This window comes from Nuphar pumila, chromosome 2 (assembly GCF_984573655.1).
Source record: "Nuphar pumila chromosome 2, dmNupPumi1.hap1.1, whole genome shotgun sequence".
Taxonomy (NCBI): domain Eukaryota; kingdom Viridiplantae; phylum Streptophyta; class Magnoliopsida; order Nymphaeales; family Nymphaeaceae; genus Nuphar; species Nuphar pumila.
Window position 1 is genome coordinate 71301360 of NC_143250.1, and position 24035 is coordinate 71325394.

Here is a 24035-nt window from a genome sequence, read left to right on the forward strand (position 1 = left end):
ATGTTGAGCTTAAGGTATGTGCTAATATAGCTAAATTTCGTAGAGCCAATGAGGCTTGATCCTTTATGAAGGGTATGTATACCCAAAAGGATCTTGCAAGAGTATATTTCTTGCAAGAAAAGATTAGCACCACCAAACAAGGTGATTCTAGCATTCAAGACTATTATAGTGCCCTAAACCCACTATGGGATGAATTGGCTCTCTTGGAGCCAAAATGGGTTTCTATGGAAGATATTGATTTAAGACAAAAACAAATGGAACAAGAATGATTGTTTCAATTCCTTTTTGGGCTACGTCCCGAATTTGAGCAAGTGAGATCCTCACTTCTCCATAGATCTATTTTTCCTCCTATTGAGGATGCTATTGCTGAAATCACTCAAGAGGAGACAAGGCTTGGCATGTGCCGTATCAAAACCGGGTAACAATGTTAGAACCTATAAACCTTCTCATTTTGGGAAACAAGGAAACTACAATGGAGGAAGAAAAATGATTGTTTGTCATCATTGTTATGAGTCGGGTCACATTAAACCCGCTTGCCCAAAGCTTAATGGAACTTTCAAGCCTAAGGTGGCCTCTCTTGAAGAAACTACCACCAAAGAAGATGAAGGCAAGAACAATGACATCAAAGAAACTCTTGGACAAATATCTATGGCTCTCCAACAAATTCTAAAAGTTTTTTCCTCCACATCGGGTGCGGCTATTGCTTCGTCATCTTCACCCGGTACATATTCTTGGATCCTTGACTCCGGGGCCTTTTTTCATATGACCCCCTCATGAAAATGCACTTATTGATGTTTGCACCAATTCAAAGGACTCTTGTGTCTCTACGGCCGATGGAACCTTTTTAAAAATTTCAAGTATTGGCTCTTTTAAAGATTCTGAAAATTTTTGTGTTCCAAAAGTAAGAGTTGTTCCCAAACTAAATTTGAACCTTTTTTCGGTCTCTCAAATTGCCAACCATGGATGTGAAATATCTTTCTCATCTAATGGTTGCTTGCAGGATCTCCGGTCCGGGAAGCGGATTGGGCAAGGCCATAGAAAGGGAGACCTCTATTATATGGACCATCTCGATCTCCCTACAAATTATTTTTGTTCTTATGTCCAAGAAAAAACATGGAAACTTGGTATAAAAGACTTGGTCATCCAAGTTATTCCAAAATGTATCTCTTTCCTTTTGGAAACAAATTTTGTAAGGAAAAAGAAATTAATTGTAAATATTGCATTTTTGGAAAAATAAAGTTTATTCCATTTTCAACTAGAATTTTTCTTTCATCAAGACCTTTTGAATTGGTGCATTCGGATGTTTGGGGGCCTTCTTCGGTTATGTCTAAAGGGGGTTATTCATATTATGTTACTTTTATTGATGACTTTACTCGATATGTTTGGATTTATTTTCTTAGTCATAAATCAGAAGTATTTACTTCCTTTAAAGATTTTCATAAAAAGATTCAAAAGCAATTCCAAAATAACATATCTATTTTAAGATCTGATTCCGGTGGCGAATACTTATCCCACAAATTCCAAAACTATTTAACCCAAAATGGAATTTGCCATCAAAAGTCTTGGCATAGGACTCCTCAACAAAATGGCCTAGCGGAAAGGAAACATAGGCACATTATAGAAACCGCTAGAACATTACTTGTTTCTAGGAATATTCCAAAGAAGTTTTGGGCCGAAGTCGTTCTAACCTCAACTTATCTAATCAATAGAATGCCTTCTTCCAAATTGAAAAATGCTTCTCCCTATGAAAAGCTCTTCAAATTTTTACCTGATTTCAATCATCTTCGTATTTTTTGTTGCAAATGTTTTGTCCTATTACATAAAAGGGACAAGTTGTCTCCAAAAGCAATTGAATGTGTTTTTCTAGGATATGGTGAAAATAAAAAAGGGTATAGATGTTATGATTTTAAGAATGATAAACTATATGTTTCAAAAGATGTAACATTTCTAGAAGAAGAGAACGGTTTTGATAAAATAGAAGAAACAAATGAAATCGATTATATATTCTTATACGATCTTATTGATGACATATAAGAAGATTTTCTTGAAAACATAGAAGATACACGTGAAATGTCCCATCTTGATATAACATCCTCAAATGATAGTGATTCAAATATAATTGATAGTGATACAAATATAAATGTTTACTCAAGAAGAAATCAAGAAAATCCTATTAGTGCCCTCGAAAAATACTCTCAAATTTTTGAATCTACTGAGGAACCACAAGTTAGACATTCTTCTAGAATATCAATACCCCCAAATAGGTTTGTATCCTATGATTCCTTAACCCCCAATTATCGAGCATGTTTAATAACCCTACATTCTTATTTTGAACCCGCTCACCATAATCAAGCTAAATCTATACCACATTGGGTTGAAGCAATGCAAGTTGAACTAAATGCATTAAAAAAGGTTAATACTTGGGAAATAGTTAATCTACCCTCACACAAAAAACCTATTGGGTGTCGTTGGGTCTTCAAAGTTAAAACTAAAAGCGATGGCTCTTTGGAACGATATAAAGCTAGATTAGTCGCTAAGGGATACTCCCAAGAACATGACATTGATTATGAAGAAACATTCGCTCCCGTAGCTCGAATGACTAGTGTCAGAACCTTAATAGTTGTCGCATCAACCAAAAAATGGCCTATCTATCAACTTGACGTAAAAAATGCCTTTTTAAATGACAGTTTAAGTGAAGAAGTTTACATAGATCCGCCACCCGGAATTAATGTTAAGCACGGTGATGCCTCATCACCGTTGCCTCAATTAACAAATGAAACATCTATCAAATGGACGTTAAAAATGCATTCTTAAATGGCGATTTAAATGAATGGGTATATATGGATGCTCCACCAGGAATGGAGACTCCCAAAGGGAAAGTGCTTCGCCTTCGAAAAGCACTTTATAGTTTAAAACAAGTCTCCAAGGCTTGGTATGATAAGTTTAACTTCGTAATGTTAGAAAGTGGTTTTTCATCTTGTTTCACTGACACTGCTTTGTTCGTTAGAAAAACCAATGCAGGGATTGTCATTCTGCTTTTGTATGTAGATGATATGTTAATAACCGAAAGTGATACTAAAGGGGTTAAAAGCATAAAATCAATTTTAGAGGATAGATTTGAAATGTCTGATTTGGGATTTCTAACTTATTTTTTGGGTATTGAAGTGGCATACTCTCATAGAGGATATTTTTTGTCTCAAACTAAGCTTGCATCTGAGGTTATTGACGGGTCAGGTATTACGGATGATAAAGTTTGTGAAACTCCTGCTATAGTAGGAGCTAAAATGAAGATTGATGATGACATTACTTTCTCTGATCCCACCCCCTACAGGCAACTTGTGGGATCATTGATGTATCTGAGTATTACTAGACTAGATATTTCTCATGCAGTTCATACTGCAAGTCAGTTCCAACATGCACCAACCTCAGTTCACATGAGTGTCATCTTGCGGATTGTGAGATACATAAAGGGTACACTAAACAAGGGAGTATTCTTATCCTCTTTTTTTGAATTGAAATTAATTGCTTATACTGACTCTGACTGGAGAGGTGACTCAAATAACCGTCACTCCACCATTGGTTTTTGTGTGTTTTTAGGAGACTCGTTAATCTCATGGAGGTGCAAGAAGCAACAAAAAGTGTTTTTATCCTCTACTGAAATTGAATATCGAGCCATGACAACTACTACCATAAAAATTGTATGGATTCATCAGTTATTATAAGATATGGGGATCAATGTTGAAGGGCCCACCAAGCTATGTTGTGATAACAAGAGTGTAATTTATATTGCCAAAAATCATACATTTCATAAGCGGACTAAACACATTGAGATGAATTGTCACTATGTTCGAGAAGCATATCTCAAAGGAGTCATAGATCTTTCGTATGTAACTTCAGAATATCAGTTGGCAGATTTCTTCACCAAGGCTCTGTGTTCTCCGCGATTCAACTTTTTTCTTGGCAAACTTTCGGTCATCATGCCCTAAGTTTGAGGGGGGGTGTTAAATTGTAATCCATTATCATTGTAATGCCCATATATATTTTATATATATAAAGAAAGATATATATATATATCAGCTGTAGGGGTATTTTAGTCTTTTTCATTCCTTTTTGTGTTATATATAGGGGTCTTCTCCTTTTTGTAAATTCATTCTTTGGAGCTTATGCACTCCAATTTCTTCAATACAAATTTCTTATATTTTTATGACTGTGTGCATTTGTGAGATTTAGTGGGTTGTGCTTTTGTGCACAAGTGTTCTAAAGAGTTATTATTGTGCATGTGTGCATGTGTTTATCATCAAGAATACTAAGGTCTTGATCATAGTATCTTGTTGAAGATACTTTTACAGTTACTAGTCATATGATACAATTTTAGTTCATGTAGCATTCACTATCAAATAGCTAGAGTTGTTGATGGTACACTGGATGGCATGCCATTCAACTAGGATGAAGCTGTTACCAGTGACATGATACAATTTTAGGGCATGCAGTGTTGATGTTCTCCTTACATATCCATATAACACTCTGAAAATAACTGGTGTTTTGCTATGCATTGAACCTATGTGAGAATTCTTCCATGTTGGTTAAGCAACCAGTTTGCCTTTTCATGGATGATGGCCAATTAATGCAGTGATTAGAATACCATGGAAATGTAAATTTGAATTTATTTATTAGAATAAACATGAGTAGTCTGGCAACTTATGTCTTTCATTGGCTACAGTGACAGTGATAACAAGAGCACTTTTAGTTTCTAAAAGCCCTTTTGATCTTATATTTTCCTTTTTTGCTGCTTTTGAATATCTGATTTACAAATTTTTAGGCATAACTACCTCAATGACTTGCCTTCTTTGGACCCAGAATTGTATCGGCATCTCCTTTTCTTGAAGGTATGCTTATGGTAATTATTAAACATATTGTTTTTTTTTTCATTTTGGTGATTCATTCTCCTATCTTTATAAGTTTGCCCAGAAGTATTTGGTCTGTTGTAACATTGGATTTACCAAGTCCAATTTGATGGTGTGATAGTGTGTGGTGGTAGATAAGCGGAAGAAAAAGGGAAGAGGAGATGAGAGGGAAAAGGGAGAGTATGATTGAGAAATGAGGTCTCAATAGAAAATAAATAGCTTAAAAAAGATATATAGGAAAAAGAAGCCCCTTCCACAGATTTTTAGAAACGGTGCTGTTTTACTCGTATTTATTGAAAACTGTTAACCTTCATTAAAAATAAGCATACAAACAACTTTAGATATTTAAAGTAACCATAGATTATACAAGTTTATAAATGCATCCAAAGACTACCCTAGAGTCGCTCTGACGTCTTCAGCATACAAAAGCTAAGAAGCAACACTAGTTACAAGCTCATAAAAGTCTAAGGACCCAAGTTGCAAGAGTAAAAAAACTAAAAAGGGGAGGGACACAGACCATAGTGCCAATTAATATAAAGAATAAGAGAGTTCCACAATGCATATAATGACTCAGTGTGTTTACTAATTTTCTTTACTCATTCTTTTTTTTCTCAAATGATACTTTGTGGCGCATATTCTTAAGCAACCATTTTTAAGCTGAATTCCAAATAAATTGTGTTTGGTGTTTCTATTTTCAGTCAAAAATTCGTTAATTCTTTGGGTTATGATGCAAAAATTGGAAGTCTTTGCATTCTTATCATTGTTTCGTTTTTGTTTTCAAAGGAACCTTAGAATTCACCCTGCCTGTGGATGAAGAAATTTGATTGGAGAGGACCACTTGCTAGCATATCAGAAAGATTTGTATGGCATGTCCTACTCTTGCCTGAGCTTTTCGATTAACCAATCCCCTATTTCAGGGGCATCTGTCTTAGGTAGGCCTAGGGATCACTGATTAGCTAAGTCACAGGGACTAGGCAAAAGGGCCCTCGCACCCGCATCGACACGATGCGGGTGTGGGTGCTGCACCCAGTGTGGCAAACACGTTACAAGAGAGAGAGAGAGAGAGAGAGAGAGAGAGAGAGAGAGAGAGAGAGAGAGAGGCCTACCCACACAGAGGGTGAGAGGGCTGGGGTCATCCTCCTCTTTCTTCTTTATCTCGCCGGAATAGAGAGAGAGAAGCCTACCTACACAGAGAGTGAGAGGGCTGGGGTCATCCTCCTCTTTCTTCTTCATCTCGCCGGAATAGAGAGAGAGAGAGAGAGAGAGTTATCTCAAATTTTATCAAGGAAAGGAAGATACGTGGCCCTTGTGTTGTGACATCAACTATGATGCTTGTCCTCCTCAACCAGCTGTAACCTGCCTGCCTTTAATGTTTTTTTTTTTTTTTGAAATTTAAATCAATAACAACTGGCACCTCAGATTTCTTTTTTTTAATATTTTTCCTGTGAAGGGAGGGAAAAGAAGAGTACTCTTTTGTTGAAATTTACACCTTTTGCTTCTCCTATATCTGGACCTGGGTCTGTTGGGTTTACTTTGACTCAGTCACATTCAGACCTAAGTCAAAGTAAACCCAGGTTTGAATCAATCTGGGTATACAGAGCCAAGTCCGTCCCACCCAAGTTTTTTGAAAGTGGCGTATCGCCGCACCCGCACCTATGTGACATAGCTGATTAGTCAAATGAGCCCCTCCATCCGGCCTATCATTCATTGGTCGACTCAGCTAGCGGCTCCTGTGTTAGGGGGCTTCTTCTGCCAAGTTTGCTGCTAGGAGTGCCTCTTTTCGAAAAAATATACTGCCTCAAGGCATTGTTATAGATTTTTACCTATGTCACATAGGTACTGGTGCAGGTACAGGCCTGGGTCTGGGACTCTGGGTGCTTAGGGTAGAACAGTCAAGTTCGAAAGTAGTCTGGGACTCTGGGTGCTTAGGGTAGAACAGTCAATTTCGAAAGTATGTGTACATGGATACAACTAAGATTATGTATATGCATATATGTATGTACAAATGCGTGTGCCTGTGTATGTGTCTGCATGTGTGTATATTCATGTGTGTATATTGTATAACTGAATATATAACACAATACAAGCACAGATGAAAACAACCATGATGAATGGATCAAATGATTTGACATAATAGGTAATGGATCAGGTCTAAGTTGGGACGCCTAACCCATACTCATGAAGTAACAGTACCGGTACCAGTGTTGACACGGGTTTGGCACCCTCATGGAAATACTCATGTTACATAGCTTTTTACATGCCTCCTGTATATTTGTTTGGATATATTGCAATGTTTTCATGATTTCATCTCTGTATTGCAGTTTTAGAGCATTTATTTCTCTGGTGTCGTTGGGACCTTTTGATTGCTTAATTTTCATGATCAATTTCACATTTATTTGGATGATTGTTGAGAGTGAGATTTGAGGTCAACATTGCAGCATTATAAAGGCGACATTTCTGAGTTAGGGCTATATTTTGTGGTCGTAAATAATGAGTACGGTGAGCAAACTGAAGAGGAGCTCCTTCCAGGTGGAAAAGATTTACAGGTTACAAATGAGAATGTAATAATGTTTATTCACCTTGTTGCCAACCATCGATTGAATATTCAGGTGATCTGTGCTCCCTCTGGTCTATTCTTTTGGAAAAGCTGGTTTCTGTTTTATTTGAACACCACAATTTTTTCCTCAATTACAGATTCGTCAGCAAAGTTCACATTTTTTGCAAGGATTTCAGCAGCTCATACAACCAGATTGGATAGCGATGTTCAATGAGCATGAACTCCAGGTATCTTTGTTGGACTTTTCTGGTTATCTGAACTTCCTAATTTTTTTTTATTTATTGTTAAATACATCTTTCAGTATATCTTAGTTCAGCTGTTTAGAAAATGAATTTTAATTGAAGTTTTATTTGTTTTGCCCCTTTTGCTTTGACTGCTGCTCTTTCACAGTTTTAGTTCACAAAAATACAGGCATGTGTATTATGTGGTTTTGTTGTTCATAGTTAAGGAGCTAGCCAATGAGTCATTGACTATTTATTGTACTAATAATAAAACTCTTCTTTTATAGTCAATCTTCCATATATGTGGCTTGCTTTTAAGTTCTGCAAGAATATTTATGTGAAGTTTTAGTATCCTCTTCTACGTGTGTAACAGCATCCTTTGGAGAAAACCTTGAAAATAGTTCAATTGATCTATATCTGAAACCACCTGTTTGATGTAATGTTATGCATGCAGAAATTAGAGCCGATGATTTACCAGTCAGTCCACGTACTTCTCAAGTTCAACTTGATCTTAAAGCCATTTGTTAAATAAGCCAAGCTCAAACTCTTAAAAATTATGTTTAAGAGATCAGTAAGCTCCAAGAGCTTGATAGAATGTACATACCAGAATAAAATTTATTAATCAAAATGAAATAAAGTTCATTGTTTGTATTCAGTCCCAGCTCGAGCTTGTTCGTAACAATCTTCAGCTGAATTTTAACCTAGTTTCCACGTTAATGAACTAAACTTTAACATCCACAGTTTAGCTTTAACTCGCTTATGTTCTGCCCTATTCAGAAACTTTTTTGTACATAATTTTGCAAAATTAATGAATAATATTTTTTCATCCATTGTTTGCCCTTTTTGTGATAAATCTGCTCTAATGTTTTCTTGTTTATAATGAAGTCTGCATTTGATTATTCTGAGGTTTGCGGCTGCCTGGAACCAAATGTGTTGAATCATACTAAAATATTGTTCGTGTCAACATACTAAAATGCTACAATCACACTGAGTCTATGTCACAAGGACATGTGGGTTTGAGGCACGTGTTCTACATAGAGACATGACATGACATCATGCGGGAAGCACAGACAGTGTGTTTTTGGCATTGGTTTCTATCATTTGTTCTTTTACTTAATTTTATCTTTTTCCAAATGAATTTGAGTAGATTTTGAAAAATTCATGAATATATCAAGGAATTTGCCTTATGTGCCGCTTTGACTATTCCTAAACTAGCAGGTCGGCTCTGTTAGCTGTGTTGACTTACTGAGAAGTCTTTATTCAGTGCTGGTGATGCTCTATTTCTGAAAAGTATGGTCTTAGGTCATGGGAACCTGTTCACCTTCATACTCTTTTCAAAATTTTATTGTGTAGTACCCGATCTCAATTATTTCAACAGATTGGATGTAATTTATATCTGACTATTTTCTTGTCCACAGTCTCACCTTAATAAATCATTTTCTATTTGCTTAGCAGATTTTTTTTATAAATTTCAAGAGAATTGTAATGGTTAGTTAAACAAAAGATCATGAAAATGTCTTCGCAAGGTTCAACTAGCAAGTCTTATTCTCTGTAAGCATATCAATCATGGATTAATTTCTCTTTCATTTAGTTTTCTTCTTTTTCCCAAAACCTTTATGGATTAGCTGGTGGCATTCCGTGCTGATCTCAGCCTGTCATTGTCTGCATTGCTACAGGATATTGCAGAGTGAGGTACCAAGAAGTGAACAATGGTTTCTGATTCAGATATATTTGAAAACCATTAGAATCCAATTTCTCTACTATAAAACCATGAAAACCAGAGGGGAACATGTTCAGGATAAAGTAGCTTGTGTTTGCTAGCAACAAAGAAGAGTTCAGTGGTGTGCACATGCAGAAAGTCTATAACCCTTTGACATCAAAAAGCTCCCAGTACAACGTCAGCTTTGTGGCAAGCAATGGAAGTACTGCTGCTTACTGTCCATGCAAATATGAAATATTACACCAACAAGATGCAGATAAGTAAATTAAAATCAAATAGAGAGCTTGTCTTTCTTTTAGGAATAAGAAACAATACGGAGAAGTTTGGCGCAGACTCACATAAATTGGTAGGTAGTCCAAAACTTGATGGTATATTGGATGGGAAAAATGTATAAAGAAAGAAGAAAAGATTTCAATGACACAGAAGAAGCGAGAATCAACCCATAACTACCACGAGGGAGAAAACATTGAAAACAAATCCCAAATGACAAAAACTGAATGAAGAACCGATATTTTAGAACTTGAAGAGGATTGAAGTAAAAATCAAGACTTAGGAAAAATGATCATGCACTTTAGCAATTCAAGTTGTTGTAGGAAAGCCCTACCAAATTTTCCCATTTTTTATTCCTGTAGATGAAATTCATTCCTTTAGGTCTTACTCACTGTTTGTACCTAGTGGGAAGCTGAACATTTTTTTTTTTTTGGATATTCCAAGGTAAACACCCCCCCCCCCCCCCCCGTCGAATTACAGAATGCACATTGGTTGGCCTCCAGTTGGTAAAACCCTTGAGACCCCACTGCCCACCAAGGAGTACACCCAGTTTCAACCTTGTGGCAAGGGACACCACCTCTGGGTTTCGAACTTGTGACTTCCTGTCAACTTGGTGACATTCACAAGTCACCCCTACTGTAAATGTGAATGTTTTTTTTTCACTTGATTATTAATGCAACTTTTCTCAAAGGTATTTTCAAAAGATTTTTTTTTAATGAAAAAATTGTCAGTGTAAACTATGCATCAAATTATAAATAACCGGCTTACACTAATGGTGTAGTCCGGGTCGAACATAGGGAAATGGGTAAATACCTTCTACTCCAAACAAAACACATTCTTTATTGCCTTGAAAATAAACAAATGCGTAATCAAACCTATTACAAATGTTCGAGCGAAAATAAAAATTAATACAACCCAAAATAAATAATTGGCCTAATGCCCTACTAAAGAAAATAACAAGTCTTCGTCTGCTCGCGAACTAGCTCTTATTGTACTTGTGTGTACAGGTGTGCCTCGATATGTCCACCTCAGCCCACCCTCCACCTAAACTCAATCCAGCTCACGACACCACCTGTAAAACATGGAACAAACACCAAAAACAAAGATAAACTAGACTATCTAATCTAGCTATAGTTAGTCCCAACAAAGCAAATACTTGAAATAAATCTAACTATAACAAATTACTGCAACTAAATCTAAGAAAGGAAACAACTTTAACTAGGAAAAGACCAGAACACGGTTTTGCCAAAAAACGATTTCAAACATGTAGAACTCGATTTTATGAAAACTGCTCAAAACCAGATTTTTATCATCAAACTCGCGTGGATCTTTTGCAAAACCATGACTTTAACATGGTGACCACTAACTAGCCTGCTAACCTAATATAAAAAATAGTAAAACTAATAATCAACCACTAAAACTAACCTAAAATCAACACAAACCAGGTCTGGCCAACTGTTTGTGGCTGATCAGGCCTGGCCGGCAGATTGGGTCGGGCCGACTAGCAGCCCTATCTGCCGGTTTTCAAAAAAACAAGTTTTAACAAAAATAAAAATTGATTTTTAATGCTGAAATAACTGTAAAAATCCCTAATCTATATGCAGCAAAGAAGAAAAGAAAAAAATCCCTAATCTATATGCACCTAAGCTAAAGAAGAGGTAGGAAAGAGCGTACCTTTCGGCATCTCCGAGGAGCTTGGGGGAGAAGAGAGCGGTCTGTACCTGTTCACGCACGTGGCTGCCTTCCTTCCAAGTCGAAATCCACAAGTTTCACCATTCCCTCAATCGTGCGTCGCCTTCTTTGCCGAGCGACGGATATGGGAGAAGTGTGCGGGAGAAAAGAGGATACCGGTTAAAGAGAAAGAAGGGTCCGGCCAGCATCATGGCAGCATCTAGGCTAGAGAGGAGGCGCTGATGTCCCCACAATCGAGGTAGGGCCTTGGGTAAAAAGGAGGGGCGGCAATTCCAAGGAGGCAAAGACGCCTCTCCCATGTCCCATCATAGCTTAAATAAGCTATTCTAGGGTTAGATGGGTAGGTTTGTAAAATTATTAAAGAAAGGCTTGTTTTTTCAAAATTTACAAAACACCTCAACTCAACTATTTTTTTAAAACAATGTTAGAACCTACACTAATTCTAAAGAGTGGTTGATGCCCCACTAGGGGTGTTTAGGTATTTTAGGCCCTCTAAAGAATGGACCAAATCTCAAATTTTGGATTTTGACTAGTACTTACCTCGGGATTTGATCCGAATACCTTCAAACTGCTCCAGATTGCTCGTTTTAGCTTCGTTTTTCGCAAAATTTGAACCAAAGCTTCCCTACCAGAAAACACACATAAAACAACTAAACATGGGCATTTAAACATTAAATATGCACAAGATGAATGTATAAAAATATGCGCAAAATATGCATGATCAATTATATCTCTCTTTTTTCCCCTTTTGGCTGTTCTTTGGTGAAATGCAAATTTTAGTTTAGAGATTGCAAGACTTATATTTCTTTTACATTTGAATTTGAATTCTTTAGGTTTTCATTCTAATGAAGAGGAGGATGGTGTTGTGGAATTACTTGAACAAGTGTTGTTCCCTTTTATTTTAAGAAACTAATGTTGTTTTTTGTTATCTTCCAGCTTCTTATTTCAGGATCACTTGATGGTATGGATGTTGATGACTTATGCTCAACTGCACATTATGCTGGTGGATATCATGAGGTATTTTCATTCTCTTCAATGGAAAAGAATGTTCATGAATCCCCTTAGGAAAAAACAAAAAACTCACATGTTTGATTAGTTTGTTTTCTCTTGCCTATTGCAAAGTTTCATGTTTTCTTGCACATCATGGTGCTTTAAATATTAAACACCCTCCCTTTGTTCAAGGCTTTCTATTCAAGCCCATTTTGCTTTACATTATGTATATAGTTGTATGTGCTCACTCAGCTGGAGATATGCTAATAGCTTGTGATAAGACCTTGATAGCTATTGGTTTTATCTTTGTAGTATCAACATGAAGACACCACTAATCCAATACAGCAAAGTTTGGTTTCAAATTTGTCTTATTGCATCTTTAGTACCAAAACTTCTTTTGTCTACAAATGTCAAAAGTTCTAGTATAACATCATCTACTGCTTCATTGTCATTCATCATTTCATAAATGGTGTCTTTATATTTCCGCATGAGAGGTTCATTTTGATCTAAAAAATGTAAAACATGAAAAATAGCAACTAATTAACAAGTTACAAATTAATTAACAAAATTGGAACTGAATACATGTTTAAGACATAAACATCATCTTAAACTAGAGAGAGAGAGAGAGAGAGTGTGTGTGTGTGTGTGTGTGTATGTGTATATATAGCTGGAGGTACACGAAGAACTCCACCTAGACCTGGAGTACTCATTGACATGGTACTTAGGAGCAATGGTAAATTCATTTTTTCCTGCTTATTTCAAACAATGTTATGAGCACTTTGGCATCATCATTATTCTCTTTTATCTGACCAATGATATTCTTTATTCTTTCCTAAGCTTCTCTAATCAAAGGACCTTCTTGATAGAAGCCTCATATAGTTGATATGAGAGAACCATAGCTTTGTTCCAAATTAATAGTTCAAAGTAGTCAGTTCAACATTGACTATTGAAAAAGAGATATTAGAATAAATTAAAGAATTAGAAGTCGATAAAATACATATCAAATAAAAAAGAATAAATTGAAACAAGGGATGGACTAGTTAAATAAGAAAAAAACAAGAAATAAAGGATTAACTAAGAGAACATTTCTTTTTTTCTTACAAGTGCCAAATGATGAATTAACAGAGCCAAGAGAATTAATCCGTGGAAGTTTAAAAAAGATTTATATATTGATTTTAACATGAAAAAGAGAGTCAAAACACAAGGTTTAAGAAATGATCATGCTTGTGCTTTTTTTAGAGAAGGGGGAATAAAGATTGATAAGACCCAAAGTTTAAGATTGTGTAAAGCAGGGAAATTAAATGGAAGACAAATTAAAAGAGAAAGAAGCTATGTCAAATGGGTGTGCCACTTGGGCTGATGCACCCATGTGGACTCAGCAGGGTGCGGGCGACTGCCCGTACCTGGTGCAACCCATCCTGACACAAAATTCTTTTGTAATTTTTTATTTTAGTTCAAATGGCAGTACCTGGCCAGTGGCAAACAGGATGAGGGAGAGAGAGAGAGAGGTTTCAATCACACTTTAAGGATCTGAAGCCAAAACATGTCAGACTAAAGTTGAACTTTTGATTCTACCAATATGTATGCATGCATAGAATGGGGTCAAGTTAAACTTGGTTTCAACCTACGTTGGAGCATATTTATTTTCCCAGCTCCAACTTGGATCCAGTTACATCTGACTATATTTACTCCAAACTAGTATTAAAAATGTGTAGTTTCATTAAAAAATACATATAAAATATGGGTCAGCCACATTGGATCACATATCCAAGAAAAATTATATCTCAAACCCAACCCACATGTTACACAGGACAGGTTTGCGTCAACCTCAACAATATTCAGGTCAAAAATTTTCATGCCCATACCCGACTATTCGGGTTCGGGTATCTAACACAAGCCTGACCCATTGACACCCTAAGCACAATCACATTGTAACTTTTTTTTTATATTATGCTTTCTATTTCTTTCTTATTATGTTGTCATTGCCTATGTCACATAGACACTCCATTTTGCCCTCCTTACCCGTGTCGACGCATGTGTCCCCGTGTCAACATGCGTGTCCTTGTGTTGACACACGTTGACACCTGGACACACCATTTAACCCTCAGTACATACAAGTTTGTATTCAATTTATAATTTATAATTATATTTTCAGTTTATAACTTTATATTTTCAGTATATAATATATATTTTAAATATTGTAATATCTTGCAAATTTTGTCTAATTTTAAAATTTTCATAAATGTAATTTTTTATTAAATAAATGTATTTTTATTATTTAAATGAATTATATATATATATATATATAACGAGTTATGGATCCTAATGTTGGATCTTGGACCCTTTGGGCTAAGATCCAATATCCAATTCTAGTGGAATAGGTAAGTTTTAAAAGAAAATTTTTATACAACCTGATAATATATAATATATATATATAGGAGTTCTTAGAAGAACTTCTATTTCCATGAGGAAATAGAAGCCCTTCTATTTCTAGAACACATGGGGCGTCCCCCTTAGAGGAGTCCCATGTGCATTATATAACCATGTGACAGCCCCCTATCTCTATGCTGATTTTGAGAGAGAGGGAGAGGGTTGAATACACGAAAAAAAGAGAGAGAAAGAGAGAGGAAGAGCAACCAACGTGTTCTCCTCCTTCAACAACCTCTACATCATCCTTCTTTTCTTCCTCTTTTTGCGAATTTGCAGTAAAAGGTATGGGTCCTCTTTTTCTGATAGAACAAGGAGTTTAGCATGGGTCAAATCGCATGGGGTTAAGAAAACTCGAATCTGCGCGGAAATATGTGAGTACGATTTTCTGTGTTAAACATGCATATGCCTACAATTTTCTGTGTTCTTGAACATAAATATATGATTATGATTTTTTGTGTTCTTAAACATGCATATACCTGTGATTTTCTGTGTTCTTGAACAAAAATATATGACTGCAATTTTCTGCAGCCTTGAACACATATATATGGCTATATTTTATGTGTTCTTGAACAAATATATAGGACTGTGATTTTTTGCAGTTTGAACATTATATATATATATATATATATATATATATATATATATATATATATATATATATATATATATATATCAGTGTTGTGAGAGGCGTACGCCTCAATACCTGAAGCGTACGCCTCAGAGGCGAAGCGCACGCTCAAGGTATTGAGGTGTTGCAGTGAAGCGTTTCAGGCTTGAAACGCACGCTTCACTCATGTGAAACGCACGCCTCAAGTCGAAATGCGCTTCGCTTCTAAGGCGTGCGCAGCATGTTTGGAGTCGCTCAAATCGGAGCTCGACGGGCTGCTCGAACCGAGACAGAGGACGCCGGCGGTGACGGAAGAGGGGCTGGCACCGCCGGAGCTGTTGGATCGCTTGGCCGGAGGGTTGCCGGCAGTGGAGCACTTGCGCTTGAGGGTGGAGTTCCAGTGGTTCTTGATGGCGTTGTCTGTGCGGCCGGAGAGGATGCGGGCGATGGTGGCCCACTTATTGCCGTAGCGGGCGGGAGGATGGAATGAAAAACCTCGCCTACGACGCCGGAGATGCCGTAGCGGACAGATTGATGAACCAGTCCCACCCTTCCGCATACCGGATCATGATCGCCGATCCCCGCGGGTTGACGGCGTCCGCCTTCTCGACGACATCCACGTTCCTGGCGGCACGAAACACTGGCACGGACTGCACGGATACGACAAGGCGCTCCCTCTGGTCCTGGGAAGCATAGAGGTCGAGGTGGAGGAGGTAGCGGTTCTTGGGGTGGTAGACGGCGTGGAGGAGGCGGAGGACGCGGTCGCAGTCGCCGTTGGAGCCGGAGATAAAGTAGGCGAGGGAGGGAGGGTGCGGGAATGCGGAGATGGAGGTGGAGGTTGGGTTAGGGTTAAGGATCGGAGGATTGGGGAGGAAGTGGGCGGAGCGGAGAGGGGGGAGTGAGGAGGGCGTGCGGCAGGAGAAGGAGAGGATGAAGAGGAGGAGGGAGGTGGAGAGGAGGCGCTTCCCCTCCTTCGTCGAGGTCAACGTTAGCGCTAGGGTTTGCTGGTGCGGTTGCATTTCCCGGTGGCGGTGGTGGCGTTTTTTCTCGGGTGGCGGTTCTTCAGTGCGACGTGTTGAGAGGCTTTCGGACCGGAGAGGTGGTTGGCGACTTGGCTCTTTCCCGTTTCTTGCTTCGCAAACAACACTGTGTTTTCCAAAATTTACAGAAACGCTATTTCAGAGTACAGATCAGGATAAAGTGATTTGGATATGGTGGGGCATGTTTGATCCGAAGTTTATGGGTCAGTTCCGTATTCGGATTATCCTACTCACAACCACAGCCGTCCATCATTTGCCATCGTTGATCTTGTGAAGACACAATTTATTTTATACTATCATTTATTATTTATTATTAATTTTTATTTAAAATTTTCATTATTTTATTAATATTATATATTTTATTATTTTGATCATGAAGCTTACGCTTCAACGCCTCGAGGCTTACGCCTCATCGCATTTAACAACCTTGATATATATAATTGTATTTTCTGCATTCTTGAACTTATGTATATGTCTATATTTTCTGCAGTCTTGAACATATATATATGTTTGTATTTTCTACATTCTTGAACATGCACAAGACTTCGATTTTCTGCATGCATATGTCTGCTATTTTCTGCATTCTTGAACATGCATAAGACTGTAATTTTTTACATGTATTTTATGCGTTTTTTAACATGCTTAAGCTTGCAATTTTTTCTGCGTTCTTGAACATGTATACATGCCTGTGTTTTTCTGCGTTCTTGAGCATATATAGATAAATGTGATTCTCTGCATTCTTAAATATATATATAAGTATGAATTTCTGTTCTTGAATAGAGTTTGCAGCAAAAATATAAATAAATAAATATATATATATATATATAAACCCCAGGTTTATGGGAAAAAAATATTGCTTTTGGGTCGGACCTGGGTCGGGTTCGGATCCAAACCAGGTGCCTGATACCCCCCCATGCCTATTAAAAGGCCCATAGGGGAGGGGTTTTGCAAACGCAAAACCCTCCCCTTGTTGCCTCTCGTTGTTGTCACTCGACGCCCCCCTCTATCCTCCATCCCCTGCAGCTCGCCGGAGCCCCCGCCGACGACCCCACCCTGTGTCCGGCAACCTACCGTCGTCGTCAACCTTAGCCAGAGCACCTCCCGACCTCCTGTCCCCACTGCCAGCTCCCTTTCTCCCGTTTCGGTTCGTCGGGCACCCAACCGCCTCCCTCTCTGGCAGCCTAACCGGGTATCCGACCCCGATCGACTCCCTCCATCCGCGCTTCCTCTCCTTCATCCCCTTCTTCTGTTTGCCGGGATCGACACAGACAACCCCGTCGGCTGCCACCTTGCCTCTCTCCCGTGCACTCGCCAGCGACCCTCGTCGGAGAACCCTGCGCCTCCATCCCTCTCAGGTGACCTCTCTCCCCCCCCCCCCCCCTCTGTTGTCTTCTTCTATTCGCCTTCTGTGCATCGCAGGGGGGAGGGTGCCTCCACTCTCCCCCTCGCTCTTTCTCTCTCTTGTTGGGTCGGCAGGAAAGGGGGTCTAGCCCCCCTCCCTGCTCCCTCTGTGTGTGGGGAAGGGGCCGATCCCCCTCCCTGTTTCCTTTGATTGCAAGGGAGGGCTCGAGCCCTCTCTACTCCCTGTTCCTTGCTCCCTGCCCCCTGCTGCCTTTGGATTTTCGGCACGGGGGCTTCGCCCCCTGCCCCTTTTCTTTTCCTTGACTGACAAGGGCGTGTCCCCTGCCCCTTCTTCTTTTTTCATTTTTATTATTTAACGTGCTAATGTGTTGTACCTTAACAGCTTGCACGACGGAGCCCGCACGCACCCCACAGCCTGAGACCTTCATCTCGTACACTCAAGATGTGCGCAAACCCTCAAAACCTTCAAGGTAGGAGAAAGTTGCACAAAGTTCAATGGATGAACCTAAATTAAGCAATTAAAACTTAAAATAGAAAAAGAAAGGACTAAGGACAATATAGATGTATACTTATATCTATACATGTACACATTTAACTCAAGGACGCAGTTTCGCGATCCTTGTCGTTTTTCTTTCTTGTTTTTACTACTTTTTGTTGCCGCCGCGCTTAATGTGACTAGGCTTTTCCTTCTACATTTACTTTCTTGTCTCTTATTGTTTTTCTGTCGCCGCCGCGCTTTCATGTGCATAGGCTCTTTTCTGCATTTAAATTTTTGTCTTTACTTTTTCACATTTAAATTCCTGTCTTTAAATTTTTGTCATTACTTTCTTGTCTTTACTTGCTTTACTGCTTTCTGTTGCCGCCGCACTTGTTGTGCATAGGCTTGCTTTCGCATTTACTTTTGTATGTATTGTTCGCCCTTACCTTGTTGTTGTGCTTCGTGCCTATGCTTTGCTCTTGCATATATTGTTTTTTACCTTGTTCTCGCACTTTGTGCATATGTTTTACTTTTGCATGTGTTGTTCTGTTCTTACTTTGTCGCCGCGCTTCGCGCTTATGCTTTGCTCTTGCACATATTGTTTCTTACCTTGTTGTTGTGCTTTGCGCATATGTTTTGCTTTTGCATGTGTTGTTTTGTTCTTACTTTGTCGCCGCACTTCGCGCACAAGCTTTGCTCTTGCATTTTACTTGCTTACGTTTTTAATCGAGGTACGACTTTGTACCTCGCGAGTCACCTTACGCACTTGCTTAGCCAAGGTACGATTTTGTACCTCGTGTGTTGCTTGCACGTCTTACACTCGATGTGCAGTTTCACACATCAAGTCTTGCTTCTCGTTTCGCCATTGCACTGTTATGTGCACAGGCTTACTCTTTGTTGGCTTGCACTCACTTAAGTGCAGCTTCAAGCATATACTGTTCCATGGATTTTTTATTCTTTTCTCTTAAATCTAACCTCTTCATAAATTTTCAAGCATCCAAAGATTCTATTTTTCATCAATAATACACAATCCAACAGTTGATTTCTAGCAAATTCATCATATGCTGAACACGTCTACATGGTTAAATTTGCAAAAAAAGTGTAAGAAATGCCCAGTTCACACGTTAATTCTCCTATTTTTAGTTCTCATATTGTAGTGACCCTATATATATATATATATATATATATATATATATATATATATATATATGTAATGAGATATTGCGGAAATATAAAGAGTGCATACAAGCACATACAACAATGAATAAAAGAGAAAATATCACAAGTCCACGAAGGGACAATACAAGCACAAGCCTTTAAGAAGGCAACAATATACAAAGCCTCTTATTGAAAAGAGAGAGGAGCTCTCCAAGATGAGAATACACAAGGGGATCACCCCTATTTATACAAGAGAAGGAGGAGGAAAAAGGAGGGCCAAAGGGCCTCAAAAGGAGAGCCAAAAGGGGGCTCCCATAGAGTCGTTGGGAGTCCCCAACGGTCACATTTGTGACCGTTGGGGGCTCCAACGACTTCTATGTTGGAGCCCCTTTAGGTCCTCAAAAATAATAAAAAAAGAAATGAAAAAATAAAAAATAAAAATTACATTTGTTCAAAAAGAAAAAATAGTTGTTTTCTAAAACAACTATGAAATTACAAAAATACCCCTATCGGGTATTGATGTAATAAACAGAATATATATATATATATATATATATATATATATATATATATATATATATGTATATATATATATATGTATATATATATATATAATAGGTACATTTTAACACCCCCCCTCAAACTTTACGGGGGAAGGACGGAAAGTTTGCCGAGAAGAAACATGAACCGAGGAGCCGGGAGAGCTTTAGTGAAGAAGTCTGCCAACTGATATTCTGAAGTGACATATGGCAGAGCAATAGTTCCTCGTAAAAATTCGTCACGAACATAGTGGCAATCCATTTCGATATGTTTCGTACGTTCATGAAAAGTATGATTGCTTGCAATATAGATGGCACTCTTATTGTCGCAACACAGCTTGGAGGCTTCAGTAATATCAACTCCCATATCTTTAAGCAAACTGTGAAGCCATACAAGTTCCATTGTTGTGGTTGCCATTGCCCGGTACTCAGCTTCAGTGGATGATAGGGAAACTTTCTGCTGCTTCTTGCATCGCCAGGCAATCAATGAGTCCCCTAAAAAGACATAAAAACCAGTAGTTGAGACTCGATCATTGGGATTACCTCCCCAATCTGCATCAGTATAAGCAAGAAGATTCAAAGGGGAAGAGGAGGATAGAAATAGCCCTTTATTGATGGTATTCCGAATGTAGCGAATGATTCGGAGAACCACACTCATATGCACGGTTGTAGGAGCATGCTGAAATTGACTGACTGAGTGAACCGCATGAGTGATATCTGGTCTGATGATGGTTAAATATGTAAGAGACCCAATGAGTTGTCTGTACGGTGTAGGATCTTCCAGAAGAACCCCATCCTCTAACCGCAACTTGGCATTAATAACCTCGGGAGTCTCTACCTTCTTATCATCAGAAATCCCAGACTTAGAACATATATCTGCAGCAAGCTTCATCTGTGACAAAATATATCCTCTAGGAGAATATGCAACCTCAATTCAAGAAAATATCTGAGAAAACCTAAATCAGACATATCAAAATTATCTTTTAACAGATTTTTAACATTAATAATACTACTTTGATCATTTCCAGTGATAATCATATCATCAACATAAAGCAACAAAATTACGATACTAGAACCTGCATTTTTAACAAAAAGAGCAGTGTCAGTATAACAAGAATGAAATCCTAATTTTATCATGATATCACTAAAACGATCATACCAAGCCTTAGGAGCTTGTTTAAGACCATATAATGCCTTTAAAAGCCGAAGTGTTTGACCTTGCTTAATATTTATTCCGGGTGGTGGATCCATATAAACTTCTTCACTTAAACTTCCATTTAAAAAAGCATTTTTTACGTCAAGTTGATAAATAGGCCATTTTTTGGTTGATGCGACAGCTATTAAGGTTCTGACACTTGTCATTCGAGCTACGGGGGCGAATGTTTCTTCGTAATCAATACCATATTCTTGGGAGTATCCCTTAGCAACCAATCTTGCTTTATATCGTTCCAAAGAGCCATCGCTTTTAGTTTTAACTTTGAAGACCCAACGACAACCAATAGGTTTTTTGTGTGAGGGTAGATCAACTACTTCCCAAGTATTGGCCTTTTTTAAAGCATTTAGTTCAACTTGCATTGCTTCAACCCAATGAGGTATAGATTTAGCTTGATTATAGTGAGTTGGTTCAAAATAAGAGTGTAGAGTTATCAAACATGCCCGATAGTTGGGAGTTAAAGAGTCATAGGAGACAAACCTATTTGGGGGTATTGATATTCTAGAAGAATGCCTAACTTGTGGTTCCTCAATGGATTCAGAAATTTGAGAGTATTTTTCGAGGGCACTAATAGGTTTTTCTTGATTTCTTCTTGAGTAAACATTTACATTGGTATTGCTATCATGAACATTTGTATTTGAATTACTATCATTTGAGAGTGTTATGTCAAGAGGGGATACCTCGTGAGTGTCATCTATGTTTTCAAGAGAATCTTCTTGTATGTCATCAATAAGATCATATAAGAATACATAATCGATTTCATTTGTCTCTTCTATTTTATCAAAATCGTTTTCTTCTTCGAGAAATGTTACATCTTTTGAAACATATAGTTTATCATTCTTAAAATCATAACATCTATACCCTTTTTTATTTTCACCATATCCAAAAAATACACATTCAATTGCTTTGTGTGATAACTTATCCCTTTTATGTAGTAGGACAAAACATTTGCAACCAAAAATACGAAGTCGATTAAAATCGGGTGAAAACTTAAAGAGTTTCTCATAGGGAGAAGCATTTTTTAACTTAGAAGAGGGCATTCTATTGATTAGATAGGTTGAGGTAAGAACGGCTTCCGCCCAAAAATTTTTTGGAATATTTCTAGACACAAGCAATGTTCTAGCGGTTTCTATAATGTGCCTATGTTTCCTTTCCGCTAGGCCATTTTGTTGAGGAGTCCTAGGACATGACTTTTGATGACAAATGCCATTTTGGTTTAAATAGTTTTGGAATTCGTGAGATAAGTATTCACCACCGGAATCGGATCTTAAAATAGATATGTTACTTTGAAATTGAATTTGAACCTTTTTATGAAAATCTTTAAAGAAAGTAAATACTTCCGACTTATGACTAAGGAAATAAATCCAAACATATCGAGTAAAGTCATCAATAAACGTAACATAATATGAATAACCCCCTTTAGACATAACCGGAGAAGGACCCCAAACATCCGAATGCACCAATTCAAAAGGCCTTGATGAGAAAAAAGATCTAGTTGAAAAAGGAATAGACTTCATTTTTCCAAAAATGCAATCTTTGCAATTAATTTCTTTTTCCTTACAAAATTTGTTTCCAAAAGGAAAGAGATACATTTTGGAATAACTTGGATGACCAAGTCTTTTATGCCAAGTTTCCATATTTTTTTCTTGGACATAAGAACAAAAAAAGTTTGTAGGGAGATCAAGATGGTCCATATAATAGAGGTCTCCCTTTCTATGGCCTTGCCAAATCCGCTTCCCGGACCGGAGATCCTGCATAAAGCAACCATTAGATGAGAAAGATATTTCACATCCATGGTCGGCAATTTGAGAAACCGAAAAAAGGTTTAAATTTAATTTGGGAACAACTCTTACTTTTGGAACACAAAAATTTTGAGAATCTTTAAAAGAGCCAATACTTGAAATTTTCAAAAAGGTTCCATCGGCCGTTGAGACACAAGAGTCCTTTGAATTGATGCAAACATCACTAAGTGCATTCTCATGAGGGGTCATATGAAAAGAAGTTCTGGAATCAAGGATCCAAGAATACGTACCGGGTGATGATGTTGAAGCAATGGCCGCGCCTGATGTGGAGGAAGAAACTTTAAGCATTTGTTGGAGAGCCATAGATATTTGTCCAAGAGTTTCTTTAATGTCATTGTTTTTGCCTTCATCTTCTTTGGAGGTGGGTTCTTCAAGAGAGGCTACTTTAGGCTTGAAGGCTCCCATAAGCTTTGGACAAACGGGTCTAATGTGACCCGGCTCATTGCAATAATGACAAACAATCATTTTTCTTCCTCCATTGTAGTTCCCTTGTTTCCCAAAATGAGGAGGCTTATAAGTTTTAACATTGTTACCCGGTTTGGATACGGCAAGGACTTCATCAACATGCTTACTCATGCCAAGCCTTGTCTCCTCTTGAGTGATTTCGGCAATAGCATCCTCAATAGGAGGAAAAATAGATCTATGGAGAAGTGAGGATCTCACTTGCTCAAATTTAGGGCGTAGCCCAAAAAGAAATTGAAACAATCGCTCTTGTTCCATTTGTTTTTGTCTTATCAACATCTTCCATAGAAACTCACTTTGGCTCTAAAAGAGCCAATTCATCCCATAGTGGGTTAAGGGCACTATAGTAGTCTTGAATGCTAGAATCACCTTGCTTGGTGGTTCTAACTTTTTCTTGCAAGAAGTATGCTCTTGCAAGATCCTTTTGGGTATACATACCCCTCATAAAGGACCAAGCCTCATTGGCTCGACGAAATTTAGCTATATTAGCACATACCTTAAGTTCCACATTGTTCATAAACCACGCAAGGATTTTTGCGTGATTGCTTTCCCAATCTTCTACTTCCTTTTGATGATTTTCAATGGCCTTG

General features: G+C 38.0%; 1 protein-coding gene across 1 annotated transcript in view; it reads left to right on the plus strand.

The window, feature by feature from the left end:
- The window catches only part of LOC149845734 (E3 ubiquitin-protein ligase UPL6-like), a 234616-nt gene that overhangs the window by 196921 nt on the left and 13660 nt on the right, over positions 1-24035 (plus strand). The window contains exons 19-22 of the mRNA XM_089995960.1: positions 4820-4886; positions 7343-7513; positions 7599-7688; positions 12301-12381. Coding sequence (XP_089852086.1) covers positions 4820-4886; positions 7343-7513; positions 7599-7688; positions 12301-12381 — 409 coding nt within the window. The remainder of the gene's footprint in view (positions 1-4819; positions 4887-7342; positions 7514-7598; positions 7689-12300; positions 12382-24035) is intronic.